At 45.0% G+C, this 17,552-nt stretch overlaps 1 protein-coding gene across 3 annotated transcripts in view; it reads left to right on the top strand.

Moving 5' to 3' along the window:
- The window catches only part of CLIC5 (chloride intracellular channel 5), a 102,031-nt gene that overhangs the window by 38,778 nt on the left and 45,701 nt on the right, over nt 1–17,552 (top strand). For 2 of the 3 annotated variants that reach the window (XM_042938955.1, XM_042938954.1), the window contains exon 2: nt 14,581–14,690. In XM_042938955.1, coding sequence (XP_042794889.1) covers nt 14,581–14,690 — 110 coding nt within the window. Of the gene's footprint in view, nt 1–14,580; nt 14,691–14,854; nt 15,004–17,552 lie in introns of those variants that run through there. The other variant, XM_042938956.1, reaches the window with a different exon arrangement.

The following is a 17,552-nucleotide window of genomic DNA, read 5'->3' as shown; positions in this document are numbered from 1 at the left end:
TCTTCCTTCTTTCCCAGATCCTCACTCACCTGCTTGATGCCTGGAAACTCACCATTAGAGCTCTATACCTTCTGCTTATATCTGGTCCACAATCAATGCTATATAGTTATCAAGAATTCACACTTAAATTTCAATGCTTTCAGAGTGGGCTTTAAGAAATGGAAGTAGGGAAGATGCCATGTTGGTCACGTATGGCTGAAGGGGTTAGGGACCAGTGATGGCAGGAATAACAGACCCAAGGGTTACAGGGACGCCCAGAAGATAGGCTTTTGACTGGTTTGTGGCCTTGCCTGTGATTGGGCAGGCATCCTCAGACTGAAGGAAGAAAGGAGAATTCCTGGGGGGGGGGGTTCCCCTGATACAGCACAAAGGACAAGGCCACCTGCTTGCAGTTGCCTGCACACCCGACATTGTGTAATCGAGCCTCCAGACCTGTGCATATGCAGTCAGTTCTGCTCCCCATGTCCTCACCCACTGCTTTGCTTGAGTAAATCCTCCTACCTTTAGGCTCACGTCAAGGATCATTGCTGCCCTAAGACCTTCCCTGATTCTCCTGTGGCCTCCTTCATGTTCCCAATCTACCTCTGTCATTATTGCACTTCGCTTATGACCCAGACGTTATCTCCTTACCTCTTGATGCCTCAACGCGGGCCAGCTTTCCAAGGAGAGGGACTGGTTCTCATTCATCATCAAACTCCCAGGCTCCGCACCAAGCAGGCCTTCAGTGAAGATGTTTGTCTTCCACCTTGCCCAAGTGGTCAGGTGACTGCATATGGCTCAGGGTGTGGCTAAAGCCTCCTGGTGCTCCACACAGTCAGGAAAGGACTAGGACTTTATGGGGTGGGGGGGGGGGGGTCCCACCTGTAGAAGAAGCAGAGTTGTATGCGGGTTAGAGGATAGTACATGGGAAGAGGAGACATGGTTGAGCACATATGACCATGTGAGTACGTGGGCCTGGTCACAGGGCTGTCTGTCACCATCAGGGAGGACCGGCCTGCAGACATCAAGAGCAATCTTGTGTGGAGGTGCAACCATAAAGACATTAGCTGACAAGGGAGGCTCCTGGCATTGTGGCTGCGTTGACTTGAGGTTCTCCAGACGTCTGCATCCAAAGTGTGCTCTCCATTCCCTGAATGGCTCAAAATGGCGCCCTTCTTATAGGCCTTATGCAAGTGCTGACTGTGGAGGGAGCATTAGTAGGAGTGGGGTGGGAGGAGGAGGGCTGGGACCTGAAGGCTTCTCCAGTGCAGGAGTACCAAGGAAATAGGGAACAAAAAGAGTAAGGAGGCACCTGCCATCTCCCTGAGACTCTGACTTGGTGTGTTTGGAGTGGGCCTGGGGACCTCTTTTTGTCAATTTTCTTGTTTAGCACATTCCTCCACTGATTCTATTGTATAGCCCCAACCGTGAGCACCACTAGGTCAGAGGTCGCCCGGACTGGTTGAACATTGAAAAAAGAAAAAAGAATTCAATGTTAAATCAGAATATTTGAGAGTGGGGCATTAAAAAAATTTTTTTAACATTTATTTACTTTAGAGAGAAAGACAGAGTATGAGCAGGGTAGAGGCAGAGAGAGGGAGACACAGAATCTGAAGCAGGCTCCAGGCTCTGAGCTGTCTGCACAGAGCCCGATGCGGGGCTTGAACTCATGAACCGTGAGATCATGACCTGAGCCGAAGTCAGACACTTAACCGATTGAGCCCCCCAGGTGCCCCTGGGCATGCATTTTTAAATGAGCATTAGATTTTTCAAGTTCTGTAAACCTACTTTGCTGACCTATTATAACATATGAATTTTGCAAAAAAAAAAAAAAATTCCACAGGGTCCCAGATTTAGGTGAACCTATGTAATAAATTTCATGACTCAGATTTGCTGTTAGTGGCATAAGCTTTTAATCTGCCATATTTGGGAGGTTAGGGTGGATGAGTGTTATTGAGCCCAACTGAGAGGCGGGATGACAGATTTTCTGATATCTCTAAAGTCTTCCCAGACCCGCTTGTGATAATCAAGATGCGGTATTGAAAACTCCACATTCAGACAGCCAAAGCAGAGGGCAGGACGAATAGTAACGGAGGGACGGTCGTCGCTGTCACAGGAACCCAAGCGCCAACTGTTGTGGAAGAAGCCCAACTCAATGTCAGGATATCCTGGTTTGGTATAAAGGTTATAGGAGTTGCAGGTTCATTTCATGAATGTAGGGGAAATGGATCCTTGGTCAAAAGCTGGAAGCAGTTTCTCTAGCATCTTAAATAATAAATAAAAGTATGTCGAGGGAGGAAAGCAAAATTTTGACAGTGGCCTAATTGAGTGGAAAGCATGCTTTCTCCGTTAGGACTGGTATACTCTGGGGTAGGCTTAAGCAAGAAGGCATCTTCTTCAAATTAAACCCATGTGGGAAGGAATTCTGTTTATTTGAGGCTGTAGATTTGTATCGCTCTTTGGTTTCCTGGGCTTTCGTACATTTCTGACGTGGAAGAATTCCAGTTTTTGGCTTGCCCGACTCAAGCATTGGGGTTCAAGCATAGACAAGGCTGAAGAACACAGCACGATGATCCTGTAACTATTTAGGGCAGAGGTTCCCGGATAACGAGAGGATGCACAGGCTTCCACTGGGCTTCAACAGAAAATCACCAGCAATCTGCCACAACCTGACCCTCACCTTCATCCATCCACCTCCCTGGAGTTCTTGTCTTTGGCACCTGAATGACCTGAAAACAGTTGTGTTGAAGAATGTAGCTCTGCAGAGAAACTCAGTGAACTTATAGAGAATAGACACGCATGTGCCTATGATCATACCTACAGCTAACCAAACATACATCGCTTTCCCTGTCTCCCTCATGGTCAGTGGGAGACTGTCCTCATTTAGGGACACTTTTCCAGCCAGTGGACAGCGATCATGGTTCTTCCTGTGTTTTCTTTCTCTACCGAACGTATTGCTTCACACACAAAACCCTGAACACCAACGTAATGCTGAATTGTTGTGCCATCAAAGAGAGGTCTCCTGACTCTGTACCAGGGCATAGCATTTCACAAACAGGGATGTTTAATTAGCTCTTCCTAAATATTTGTCTTCTGTGGTCATAATGACTATAGCTGTAAATTTATAAAGTGGATATCATGGGTTTTATACGTACTACCACTCCGTTGTATAACAACCTTGCAACGTAAATATTTCTACCCCCAATTTGCAGATAAAGAACCTGAGGTTAAGCGTGTATGTGTTATCTGCTGGCTAACATACCACTCCAAAACTTAGTGGCTGTAAGCGATCAAAACATTAATTTTGTCCCTGAACATGGCAGTTCGGCCAGGGGGTGGTAGGGGTAACGCATTTTACTGCACTAGGTGTCATTTGGGACAGATCGAAGACCGGGGGCTGGAATCATCGAAGTCTCGCTCATTTGTGCGTCTGATGGGTGGTGCCACCTGTCAGCCGAGGACTTAGCTGGAACACTACACAAAGCCTCTTCCTGTGCTCTGGCCTTCCTCATGACAAGGGTTCCCAGGACAGGCATTCCAAAGGAGAGAGGGAGTGCTGGGAACAATCTGTATCACCTTGTATGACCTGGTCTCGAGAAGTCATACAATTTGACATTGTACAATTCATCTAGGCAGCCATAAAGGCCCAGCCAATTTCAAGAAGAAGGCAAATATAGACTCCACCTCTGGAGAATATTTGGAACTAGAAATACTGCTGTAGCCACTTTGGGAAATAAAACCTGCCACGTACAGCTGCTTGATATCACGGCTGGAATTTGAACTCACGTCTGCCTGGCTCTACACCATGGCCTTTCTACTGTACTACAGAACTCTGTGAAGTCAAGGACGCAAGCTTGCCTCTAGTGTAATGGCATTTAGTTGTTAAATATTATACCCGGGGCTATTAGATCAGACAGAGCCTAACTTAGAGGCAGAGGTTTGGATGTGGGGGGCCCCCCCAAAACTTGGCGCAGGTTTGTGATAGGAGCACCGTTCTGTCTCCTGAAGCCCAATACAGTAACTTGGATGATGTACTAAGACCGCCAAATTTATATTTCTTGAGCACCTTTTGGGTTCCCAGGGCTTCATAAATTTAACTGAATGAATGAATGAAACAAATCGCCAAGTCCCATTCATGCTAATGAAAGATTTATCAACTATCTTACTAGAAAGGGAGATCATTTGGTATTAAAAATATGAATAACAAAGAATACTACCTGACTTTTACTAATAAAATTACAAAAACCCCTCAGGTATCTAAAAACTGGAAAACTTCAATTGTAAGGAGGCAAATTCTAGATAGCATAGGGGGTGGAGTTCACAAAGAAGAATGCAGCCAAGTGGGCCCTATAGCCTTTCAACATTTTCTCTTTTCTTCTTTCTTTCTTTGCATTTCTTTTTGCTTCTTGTGTGTTTTTTTTGTTTGTTTTTTTTTTTTTCTTTTAAGCTCACAGGGTAAATGGCGTGTTTATAGGTCAGAGAGCCAGAGCACTGCTGACTTAGGGAGGATAATCATGTTCTTGGGAGTAGAGGAGTTCTCGAGGGCGTCACCCCTAAGAGCTGTTAGCTGAGAGGGCAAAGGTCAGGAAGAGGAGGTTGTCAGCCAGGGAGCAGGAGGGTCAAATGCAGAACCGACAGCAACAGCACCACATTAAGCCATGTTCGAGGCCTTCTGAGCCTGGGGCCTCGTGCACCTGCACGGGAAGCCTGTCCATGAAGCCAGCCCAGCAGGCCGGGGGGCACCCAGTGACAGGGAGGCCGAGCCATCTTGACTTTTAAGAAGCAGGGATAAGCAAAAGTTCTAACTACAAGAGAAAAGTCAAGTAGGAGTAAGTTACAAAGAAAAGACAACAAAAACAAAAACGCATTGCTTAGGCCCCGAAAGTGATTGAGAGAGAATCATTTTAAAAGAGGGTGTGAAGTGGAAGCAGGACAGGCAAGAGGTTTAAAAGAGACCCATTCGTTTATCCAAACAGCGTGGACATGAAAGAATAGACATAAAAAGCCACGTAGGAGTGGGAAGAAGGGGCCGAGAGGAGGGGCACTGGTGTTGGGTTGGAAAAGGCAGCACTTTTCCAGAGTATGTGGAAGAACCCCAAGGTGTATATAAACTCAGTGCAGATTGACATAAAGCCCAAGGAAAGCTGAAGGACACTCCCAAGAGGCCGCGAGCACAGCAACAGTATGCAACACAAAAAGTTGTAGGCGTCTTTGGGCCTGAAGCCACTAACAGACCAGACCAATTACTCAGGGTCACCGGCACCATCGGCCCCTGCTCTCTTAGTCAGACGCTTAACAGAGCAGCCTTCTGGTATCGCACCCACAAGGGCCTTTGGGAGGGGATATTTACATAGCTATATTGAGTTGTTTTATAAAACCATCTGGCGAGCTAAGGTGTTGGTGACAGACATTGGATTGCTGTCTCAGGTAATAATTTTGCAGTTGCCTGGTGTGGTGGTTAATTTTGTGTGTCAATATTTTGTCCAACATTATTCTAGATATTTCTGTGCTGCAGGTGTATTTGGGATGAGACTAACATTTAAATTAGTGGACTTGGACTAAAACAGATTACTTTCTACAGTGTGTGGGACTCATCCAATTAGTTAAAGGCCATAATAGAAAGACTGACCCCCTCTGAGGAAGAGGAAATTCTACCAGCAGACTGCCTTTGGACTGAACCGGCAACTCTTCCCTGAGTCTCCAATCTGATGACCTACTCCATGAGGTTATGGACTCACTGAGCCTCCACAATCATGTGAGCCAGTCCCTTAAAATAAATATCTCTGTCTCTATCTCTGTCTCTGTCTCTGTCTCTATCTATCTTGATATCTCTATATATCTATCTATCTACACCCATACACACACACATACACACACATACATCCTGTAGGCTCTATCTAGGCAATCCTGACTCATACACTTGGAATTCTTCAGGTTACCTGCATAGTGCTGGTTCAGCCTTTCTAATCCACTTTACATAAATGCTGACAGTGTCTGAAGCCTCAAATGTGTACTTGTTACCTCTGTGTTTACCGAATGAAAAATGCCCGAGTGACCCCAGGGAGTGAGGCCCTAAGTGTCTGCTGAGAAAAGGGATGTTGTTTCTTCAAGGGCAGAACTCCCTGTGTTCAAGTGGACCACAAACCACCAAGTCCCATCCCTGCTAGCAGCGGGCTTACTAATTATTACACACCATTTGGTATTTAAAAAATAGTCCTAATAAGGAATACTACCTGACCTACACTAATAAGGAAAAAGTGGGCAGCTCCAAATATTGTCATTATAAAGAAAAATTCTTTCTCTTTCATGTAATGTGAATCCATTTAGTGCTCTATAGATGAGTCATTCTGTATTCAAAGAAAGTTCTCTTCCTGTGGCCTTTGTCACCTTGACACTCTTTCCCATAAGATAACAATCAGCCTAGCATAGCAGAAAGCTATAAATCAGAAATCAGGAATTATCCCTGATCCTGTCATGGGACCAGACTGTGCAACCATAGGCAAGTTGTTTAACCTTTCTGGACCTGTTTCCTGACCAGGAAGAAAGACCTAGACCATATCGTCCCTGAGATCAGTTCTGGCTCTATTATTGTAGAATTTTTTATCTCTAAACTTGAGAAAATTGCCTGATTATTTGAGTCTCTGAGGACAGTTTTTATGGGCTAAAGCAACAAAAAATTGAAATGTGCCATCAGTTAACTTTCTGCAGAAAATGGAGGTTTCTGTCTTCTAGTATTTCTATACTACTTTTTATTTTTAATGAAAGTATTTTTTTAATGTGTATTTATTTATTTTGAGAGAGAGAGAGAGCAGGGGAGGGGCAGAGAGAGAGAGGGAGAGAGAGAATCCCCAGTGGGCATCGTGCTGTCAGCATGGAACCCGACGTGGGGCTCAGTCTCAGGAACTGTGAGATCGTGACCTGAGCTGAAATCAAGAGTCGGGCACTTCCTCAACTGAGTCACCCAGGCCCCCCAACCTTGTTGGGTTTTAAATGAATCAAAGAGCCTAAAAATCTTGCATTTTGAAGTATCAGACATTTAAGCATCTGTAGGAGGCTGGGCCCAGTCAGGAGAGAGAAACCACAGAGTAGTTGAAACAGGGGAAGGTTCACAAAAAGTATTAACCGTGATAAGAGAGTAAGCATAACAGACATGAGAATTCTGGAGCTGAAGGAGAATAGCCAAGGAAGGGGTTCAAATCTCAGTGGAGAAGTTACAGTCAGCCCAGCAAAATGCATAGAAGCTCACTGGTTTGGCCAGGCCAGAACCAGTCTGGAGTTGCTTGGGCAAGCAACCGGCCACTGTCCAGAGCTCGAGTGGCAGCATGTGGTCAGCAGTGGTGTCACAGGCGTCCGCGGGAACCAGGCATTAGCGGGGGTAAGAAGCCTTCTGGCTATTGTAAACCTCACATCTCTGTGAGAGGCTCAGTGAGTCCATTTCCTACGGGCGCATTCGGAGCTGAGAGACAATAAACTGATCAATGATACAGGGTCTGTCAAGCTTAAATGTCACTTATCCATTTCCTGCCATTCCTTCTTGGAACCTCTCTGGAAAATCATTCCCTCTTTCGGACCTTGGTGCCCTCACATGACTTTTGGACAATTACCAGCTGCTTCTTTGTCTGGAGACAAAGCTCTATGTACCTGGTCTGTCCGTGGGGATTCTTAAATCAGCAATTCTCAAACGTTGTTGGTGGCCTCTTGGGGTCGTTGAGGCTCTTTCAGGGATTCTGGGAGGTCACAACTATTTTCAAAGTAACAGAATTTCTCCCTGAGGTTGAAATTTCATGAGTAAAAGCTACTAGTGCTTGAGCAAAAATCAAGGCAGTGGTACAAACAGTGTTAGGAGTCACGTGGGTGCAGAAAAAAAAAAGAGTCTCATTTATGAATGTCCTTGATGAAGCAGTAAAAAGTATATAACGTAATAAAGTCTCAACCCTTGGGTACATGTCTTTTAAACGTTCTGGCTGATGAAATGGGAAATGCACATAAAGCTGTTGGGCTGCGTGCCGAAGCACAACGGTCCTCCAAGGAATAGCACTTTCGTGATTGAGTTGTGAACCGAACCAGCCGCTTCTCTCACGGAACAGAGATTTTACTCGAAAGAGCCAGTGGCAGACAAACTGTGGCTCCTCAGGCTTGGTGTTTCCCAGACGTTCTCTGGAAAATCAATGAAATGAGCCTGTCATTTCGAGGATAACAACTGACAGTATTTCTTGCCAGTGATAAAACACAAGCTTTCGAGAGAACACTAGACTACTGGAAAACAGATAACCTGCTACCACGCACTTGACCACTTCTCTTAAACTTCTCCGATGAGCTCAGTGGTGATATTACTGAATGAAATATTTTGACATTGTGTGATGAAACGTATCAGCATTTGGAAGATCTGCATAACTCGGTGAAATGCTATTTTCCAAATGACGAATTTGTGATGTTAAAAAATCATTCATGGGTGAAAGATCCATTCATAGTGCGAGACAGATGAATGGGGTTTAGTGGAACAGAAGAACTTCATTGATAGGGTTTCAAATTCCACCTATCAACTCGGTTTTAAGAAACTATCACTCGAATTTCGGTATGGCATTAAAGAAAAATGCCCACAATTATCTGAAAAAGCTATTAGATTACTCCTCCTGTCTCCAACTACATATCTGAGTGAGACCAGATTTTCATTTTATACTTCAACCAAAAACAAAAGATTGCAGAAGCTAGCTTCTATTAAGTCAGACATGAAAGATTTTGCAAAAATATAAAACAATGCTGCTCTTCTCACTCAATTTCTTTTCTTAAAAAATACTTCCTTTATATTAAAATATGTCATTTATTTTAACATACAGTATGTTTCTTATTATTACTGTTATGTTTAATCAATAAGTATTTAAAATATTTTTTAGCTTTCATTTATAATACAGTAAATATAAAAGCTCTTTGGGATTCTCAACAATCTTTAAAAGCATCTAAGAGTTCTGAGATCATTGGGGCACCTGGGTGGCTCAGTTGGTTAAGCATTTGACTTCGGCTCAGGTCATGGTCTCAAGACTCGTGAGTTCAAGCCCTGTGTGGGGCTCTGTGCTGACAGCTCAGAACCTGGGAGCTTGCCTTGGATTCTGTGTCTCCCTCTCTCTCTGCCCCTCCCCCACTCACCCTCTGTCTCTTTCAAAAATATAGAAGTATTTAAAAAATTATTTTAAAAAGAGTTCTGAGACCACAATGTTTGAGAATTGCTATCTTCAATAAATCTCCACTAGTCACTTGAATTTATAAAACTATAGGAATTTGTGAGTGCGACGGTGAAGGCGGAGAGGAAGGTGGCTGCATTACTCAAGGTCACACAGCAAATTAGAGGCAGAGATGGGTTTAGAACAATTATCTCTTGCTATAGTGTGTTATACAGCCCAAACTTCTTTCTCAGGACACTCTTCAGAGTTCCAACATCAGAATTTTGAGCTACTCAAGCCATAAAAAGGGAGTAGTACCACCTTCCCCTCAACATGCAGCCACTTCTTGTTGCTGAGGACAAAGTAAATAAAACATGGCCCATGTTTTGGGAGGACCCAAGTTCACCATTTACAGGGAGAGACTATATGAAAGGCAATATCTCATAGTATATAATGTGACTTGCCTGGCACATAACATAATGTATATTCATACAACCTACATAATTATATTATACGGTTATTATCTTATGCGATATTATGTATTATGTAAGTTCTATTATATATAGCATATAATATAGTAGAGTGTAACTTATAGTAAATACATTCACTATAGGAAATAGGAAGTACTTTGAGGTCATAGCTGGCTGGTGATTTTGTGCATGTGCACTAGGCTCATGGCAAAGCAGAATTGTGAGGGGTGCCTGGGTGGCTCAGTCGGTTAGGTGTCCGACTTAGGCTCAGGTCATGATCTCACAGTTTGTGAATTTGAGCCCCGTGTTGGCCTCTGTGCTGACAGCTCAGAACCTGGAGCCTGCTCTGGATTCTGTGTCTCCCTCTCTCTCTGTCTCTTTCAAAAATCAATAAGACATTTAAAAAAAATTCAAAGCAGAATTGTGAACTTGGGAAGGTTGCCGTCAGTGGTACCCTGTTCTCCTGACACTTTCTGGCTTGCACTGGTTTCCTAGGCTTTCATAACAAATTACCGTAAACTGGGTGGCTTTTCACACACAGAAATTCTTCTGGAGGCTAGAGGTTTGAAATCGAGGTGTCAGCAAGGTCACATGCTCTCCAGAGGCTCTAGGGAAGGATTCTCTTCCTCATCTCTTCTAGCTTCTGGTGTTTCTGGCAATCCTTGGTTGTTCCTTGGCTTGTAGATGAGGGACTCCAATTTCTACCTCTGTCTCCACATGAAGTCTTCCCTTGCATATCTTGTGGCCAAACTGTTCTCTTCTTATAAGGACATAAGTCATATTTAGAGTCCACCCTAATCCAATATGACCTCATCTTAGCTTAATTTCCTCTTGTAGAGACCCTATCTCCAAATAAGGTCACACTTACAGGTTTTGGAAGGACACAGGTTCAGTGTGTGTGTGTGGGGGGGAGGCATTATTTAACTTACTACACTGCTTTTGTGCCTGCCCTCTGCCCTCATTGTTCAGAGCCTCTTTGGGCCATCCATCACATTGTCCCTCACACTTTTCAGGGCCTGGAGTCCCATTGAGTTTCACCTGGCTGTTCCCTGTTTGTGTTTTGAGTGGTTGCCACAAGTTCCCTTCATTTAACCCATGAGTTTAACCACGGTTTATCTGGGCCGCATAACTGGTGAGCTGCCAAGGAGGAAAGGGAGAAGCTGAACAACTCAGTAGGAAAACAGAAACAACAACAATAACAACAACAAAGACAAATACCCGGATTGAAACACGGGCTAAGAACTTGCATAAAGTCTATTTTAAGAGGCCTTGAAATAGAAGGAAGTTCAGAAAACTCGACACCAGGGAGGAATCTCAAGGACATAAGGCTAAGTGAGTTAAGTCAATCACAGAAAGACACCTACTGCATGATTTCGTTCCTGTGAGGTCACGAAAATGGTAAACATCATCGAATCAAAGCGAAGAGCTGCGGTTGTCAGGGCCCGGGGTGGGGGAGTGGGAGACGAGGAGGTGCTATTCAACGGGAATAAAGTTTCAGGTGAGCAAGATCAATGAGCTCTGGAACTCTGCTGTGCAACGCCGTGCCTGTAGTCAACAGTAATGTATTGTCCACTGGATGTCTTAGGGGCTAGATCTCGTGTTCGGTGTTCTTCCCACAAGAAAGGAGAAGAAAAGAGAGGAAAAAAAAGAAAACGAAAGAGGAAGCTGAGAATCCTCCCATGTTGTGTTTATTGCTCCTTTGGCAGTTTTCATTTACCGGGCCTAGTATCCTAGTTTAGGACAATAGTGAAAATGGGGGGATCTGCGAAGGCCAGGACCCTGTGCACCCTCCAGCACAGCTGCGTGCACGCGGACTGAAGGGTGGGGTGCGTGCGTACAGCCTGAGCACTGTCACCTGCAGCTCTGTGACCTGGGGCCACCCTGTTAACCTTGTTTGGGTCTTCAGACTGGACCACAGGCATGGCGGCAGGAGCCCTGCATCTGGAGCCAGATGGCCTGGGTTCAATCCAGGGACCCTTAGGCCAGTTATTTCCTCTCTCTGTGCCTCAGTTTCCACATCTTGCAAAAAGGTGATAATATCCCACTACATAGGCTTCTCATGAGCAATAAGTGAATTAATATTATATGTGAAGCATTTCGAACAGTGCCCGACAACACAGACATCAGTTGTTACCATTACATGAGTTTTCTGTCCAGCCAATAAGAGTTCCAATATTTTACTGGTTCCTCCTTCGATTCCCTGTCATTGCCCCTCCCCACTCCCACCAGAGATAAAACAGGTGACAGTATATGGATATGACTTTTGGTTTTGTTTTTTAATTCTTGTCGCTTATAGTGTAACGGGCCCTAGGGAACAGTTCCTTTGTCAGGATGTCTTAAAGGACCAGGAACCAGGTACCTGTTGAGTGAGTGCTTCCTGGGAAGGTCTTAGGGGGCTGACATCATAAACGCAAGTTAGCAAACCAAGCTGTTATTAAATTCACCGTTGCCTGTCGGAGTGTGGCTTTATCGGTAACTTTAGCTCTGTGGGTAGGTGTGGCGCCCACGCTGTGCCCTCCCACCTTTCAGATTTTGAATAACGGAGCCCATGGTGTCTCAGCTGCTCGGGAGTGGGTCCGTTTCCAGCACCAAGGAAAAGTGAGAACTGAATAGGGATGGGGCTTTTGGTGTCGTTAAGAGAGAGGTAAAATAACTGTAATTTCATAGCAATTACCTACAACCAACACCGTCAAAGGCGCCAGTTTTCCGCGATAAACCTGAGCCTCTGCTGGGAGCAGTTTGCGAGGCAGAAATAAGCACACAATTAGGCTCTCATGTATGAAAGACGGCGTCACCCCCTCCCCACCCAAATGCCACAGCTGAACAGACCTCAAAGGGGAAAATTCGCGTTGCATTTTGGGAGTGCATTTTTTTTCTCCCTCCCTTAGAAAAAAGTCTTAAGTCCCCATCCCGGGAACTTTGGATTGTTTGCAGCTTTGCCGGGAAGCCCGGGGGCCTTCACTCCCCTGGCCCTCCCTGTCCTTGGAGGAAGGCACTCCAGCCACCTCTTGGGGCCGTCGTTTCCAAGGCAGCTGCTAACAAACTAGAGTGAGTGGGTGATTCCCCCTTTGGGAACCATGTCAGGGGCCCATAAACCACTCAGTGGAAATGAATCACACAGGGATCGGCTCCCGACCTTTTTGTTTGTTCATGGATGTGCTGAAAATGAATTCCTTATAAAATTCATGTCTCTGTAGCCCGCTCAGAAATAAAGCGAAACTTGCCTTTCAGTTGATTAAAAAACAAAAACAAAAAAGCCACGCTATTTTGAGGAAGGTACTGAGAAAGGGACATCTAGTGAGCAGAATTATGCAAACACTCAGTAATGCTGTTATTATCATTATACAGTAAAACCTTGGTTTGCGAGCCTAATTCGTTCCAGAAACACCCTTGTATATCAAAGCAAACTTCCCCATAAGAAATAATGGAAACTCAGATGATTGGTTCCACAACCCAAAAATATTCTTATAAAAACGATTACAATACTGTAATATAATACAAAATAATAAAGAAAATACCAAATATAAAGAAAAATAAACAAATTGACCTGTGCTTTCCTTTGAAAACCTTCCTGGCGGGTGTGAGGGAGATAAGAGAGAGGAGGGTTACTGTGTAGGACGTCTTTCACTATCACTAATGGAATCACTGCTATCTATTGGCTCAATGGAATCTTTTTCTGCATGGGGGCCATTGTATACACTCACTTGGATATAGACTACAATACAGTATTAATAAACACTTGTCATATACTGTAATGTAACTGGCAATCAGGCAGCAGAGGAAAGGGGCTATATCCGCAGGCAGCCTGGCCTACAATGAAGCAAACCATTCCTGAGCTTCCTCTTGTGTAGAAACGCAAAGAACCGTGCATAGGTGCTTTGAAGTGACAAAACATACACTAGTGCCAGTTGGGGGCACCTTCCAACGTTCTGAAACATCACTGATTTTCTGCCACACGCTGGCCTGAGACTGAGCATCCGAGCCTGGGAGCCGATCACCCACAATCCTGCAATGAGAGAAAGAGACAGAGAGAACCACAGGCCCAGTTGTGATCATGTGACGTTCAGCATCACGTACTACTCGTATGGCAAGACATCACTCATTTATCAAGTTAAAATGTATTAGAAATGTTTGCTCGTCTTGCAGAACATACTCACAGAACAGGTTACTTGCCATCCAAGGTTTTACTGTATATGTGTTCCTGCCTCATCCACCAGCCAACTCCACAGAAGGCCATAAGCTCCTTGACCACATGCATTTTTTAATCTCCTGTGTAATTTTCTCCAGTGCCTTGCACATAATTGAGAGCCAATATACAGTTATTGAGTAAAAGAATAGTTTAACAAGCAAATGGCTTCTTGACACTGAGGTAAAGAACCAGTACTAAGGGTGTTATTGATTAAAATCTTGAGTCTGCTGTCTGGATATAAAGAGATGGGTTAAAGTCTGAGGTATTTGTACTCATGACATACCATGGAGCAACAACCAAAGGATAGAACAGAGTAAACCAGGGAGGAACATAGTTGGGTTCGGTATAGCCAAGGAAAAGTATTTCTAATTGTTAGAAGTACCCTCAGAATGGACTCCTTTGAGAGATATAAATTGTTGGTGAGTGGAGATATTCAAACATAAACTAGATGATGACTTGGGGGGACAGAAGTTGGTGGTCTAACATCATTTATATTAGACTATGTGATGTTGAAGGTCTCCCTTTACCCTGAGATGGTTCTATGGTTTCAGAAATTTATGAGTACATACTTGCCATACTGGGAGCTGAAATTCAGTTCAGTCTGTATTGATTGAGTCCTTACCGTGTGCCAGGCATTGCCCTGCAAAGATATTAGGAAGACAACAGTAAGATAGGGCAACTGCCCTTTGACGTTAGACTGGTCATGGCTTTAGTAAATTCTCTGTATATTCCTTCTTGCTAACATGTACATGCCGATTCAAGACTCTGGTTCTCTTCTTTCTAGGCTGGAATCGATGGGGAAAGCATTGGCAACTGTCCCTTCTCTCAGCGTCTGTTTATGATCCTGTGGCTGAAAGGCGTTGTGTTCAACGTCACCACCGTAGATCTGAAAAGGTAAAAAAATGCTGTATTAATGAGGGGTACCTTTGGCTGCAGGACCAGAGATCTTTCTCTGAGGGGGGGGGGGGGGGGGCGCAAAGCTTGCCCATGGCTCCCAGCAGCCTCCTGCTCACACCTCATTGGCCAGACCGTGTCTCAGGACCCTCCCCCACTTACAGGAGAGACACCCGGGACTGAACATTTCTCTGCCCAAATTAACAAGATTTGAGTAGCAAGAAGGAAGGAATGGATATTGGATGTGCAACTGTGAGCGGCACAGAGATGGACACGCATATCTAAAAATCCAGGAGTCAACCATTCCAGCAGTGTTAGTGCCCCATCCTGGGGGACCCTAGCGGGACTTCAGGTGTAAGAGGCAGAATTTCCAGGGGGTGTTGGGATCTGACCATTTCCTCTGCTTTGTCCCCAGTTTTAGAATTCCTTAGTGTGAGCCTTCTGGACCACAGGGTGGGACGGAGAGTCACTCGTGCAGTTTTAATGGTTGTTAAAAATACCAGGCATCATTCACTATCTGGAGCCACACGCATTTCAGTCTTACATCCTGTTTCCTGTCTTCCGCCTGTCCTATCAGTGAGCTCAAGGCTCACTCTCTGAGCGTTTATCATCCACCTCTGCCTTCTTCCCTGGCCAGTTTAGCATATTCTCCATGTTGCCTTTGTGTAAATTATTCTATACCCAGAACCCTGCCATCTAGAAATATCTAGAGATATTTCCATTTGCACTTTCTATTATCACTTTAAAACTGAGGGGCGCCTGGGCGGCTTAGTCGCTTGAGCATCCAACTTTGGCTCAGGTTTGTGAGATCGAGCCCCATGTCAGGCTGTGTGCTGACAGCGTGGAGCCTGCTTCATATTTTCCCTCTCTCTCTCTCTCTCTCTCTGTCTCAGGCCCTCCCCTGCTCAAGCACTCTCTCTTTCTCTCAAAAATAAACGAACATTAAAAGATAAATAAATAAAATCTATGTGTCAAAAATTGTTATCTGTCGTTCCTCCTTTGAGTTGGGCTCCCTTCCTGAATTCCTGGGTTCTTCCGTTGTCTAAGCACTGGAGAGTTTCCAGCTCCCTTCTTTTGCCACCTCCATTGTCAATCAGTTGCCAAAGGCAGGGCATTGTCCCTCTGTGCTGTTGCTCACCTTAGGGCCTTCTCATCTGCTCCCAAAGCCCAAAGCAGTGGTTCAGGTCCCACCACTGCCAGCCTGACTGTTTCTTTGTTCATCCAACCGGACTTCTCCCTTCTGGGTTCTCTTTTTTTCTGATCCATCCTTTATATTATCCAAATCTTATTCTTCCCCAAATAGTTCTTTAATCATGGGGCTCCCCCACTCAGAAAACCTTCTGATCCTTCCCATCATCTGCGGAATAAATGTAGCTGCAGCTCTCTGTCTAATCTTTGGCCCTTCCCAACGTTGTTTCCCGATGCTTCTCTCGGTGGCCTCTCCATCTCTGTCAGGTTGGACTGACTTTTGCCCCGTCCCCTCTGGCCTCCAGCCCCTGGCTAGGATGTTTCCTCGGCCTTCTGGAGGCTCTCCCGCCTTCCTGAATGGACAGACTGGTGTTTAGCCCCCCTCCCCCGGATTATCATCTGCGAAAGTGCCCTTGCAGGTTTGGCTGGGGATCAGAATGGGAAAGGAAGCCACCTCAAGCATTCCTCAGATGCTTCTATTGCTGTCTCATATCTGTTATCTGACCCTGCCAACACCCCCTGAGGTAGGCCAGGCAATATCAGAACTCCAGTCCAAAAGATACGGAAACTTTCTTACTGCAAAAAAAAAAAAAAAAAAAAAAAAAAAAGGAAAGAAACAAGAGACAAAGAAAGAAAACATATATATAGCAAAGAGTTAAGGACCTTTTAAACGTATGATACGGTGAATATTACTTTCTTGTCCTGGCACCACCAGTTATCGGCTGAGTGACCTTGAACAAGGCCCTTCATTTCTCTGAGCTTCCGTTTCCTCATCTGTACAATAGGGATAAGAGCACTGCCTTGTATAGGGTAACTGTGAGGATGTAGTGAGGCAAGCCATGGAAAGCATTTACATCCACTATTGTGCCTGGCTCGTATCAGGAGCAACCCCCACAGACTGTTCTTAGCATCATTCCTTCTCTTGTGGAACTGATGATGCAGTCAGAAAAAGAGGGCTGATCTATATTAAATAGGCCATAAATTAGACTTGGTGACATGGAATTAAATGCTAATGTCGAGTGTCATCCATAAATGCTGAAGAGGGTCAACAAAGACAGAGGACCGTAACTGACCAGCAGGTCACTGGCCAAGTCCACCTGAACACTGACAGCTATAGGCAGCACTCCTCAGCGATGCCAGACTCCAGGGGCCATCGTTCTCTCGAGTCACAGGAAAAAAAAATAATTTCTGTGTCTTTTAAAAATTTTTTTTAATGTTTATTTACTTTTGAGAGAGAGAGACAGAGACAGAGACAGAGCATGAGCAGGGGAGGGGCAGAGAGAGAGGGAGACACAGAATCCGAAGCAGGCTCCAGGCTCCAAGCTGTCAGCACAGAGTCTGACGCGGGGCTCGAGCTCACAAACCGCAAGATCATGACCCGAGCCAAGGTTGGACGCTCAACCCCCTGAGCCACCCAGGCTCCCCAGTTTCTGTATCCTTAAGCCACGAGAGGTAGTGGCTGACAAATACAATGGGTATAGATTTCCCCTCCCAACTGAGGAACCCAAGCATTTTCTGCCTGTGTCAGCTCTGGAGAACAGGAGGAGCAGGTCAAGAATGTCCTCTCATTGTCCAGATGAGGGACACGCACCCAGTAAACAAAGGGACCAAGTAGATGGGATTTTAAAAATACTTCTGGTCGCAGCCGCCTTAAGGAGTTCCAAGTGTCACACA

Source organism: Panthera leo, chromosome B2 (genome assembly GCF_018350215.1).
Source record: "Panthera leo isolate Ple1 chromosome B2, P.leo_Ple1_pat1.1, whole genome shotgun sequence".
Classification (NCBI taxonomy): Eukaryota; Metazoa; Chordata; class Mammalia; order Carnivora; family Felidae; genus Panthera; species Panthera leo.
The sequence above is the reverse complement of the archived record's forward strand: the minus strand, read 5'-3'. Positions and strand labels throughout refer to the sequence as shown.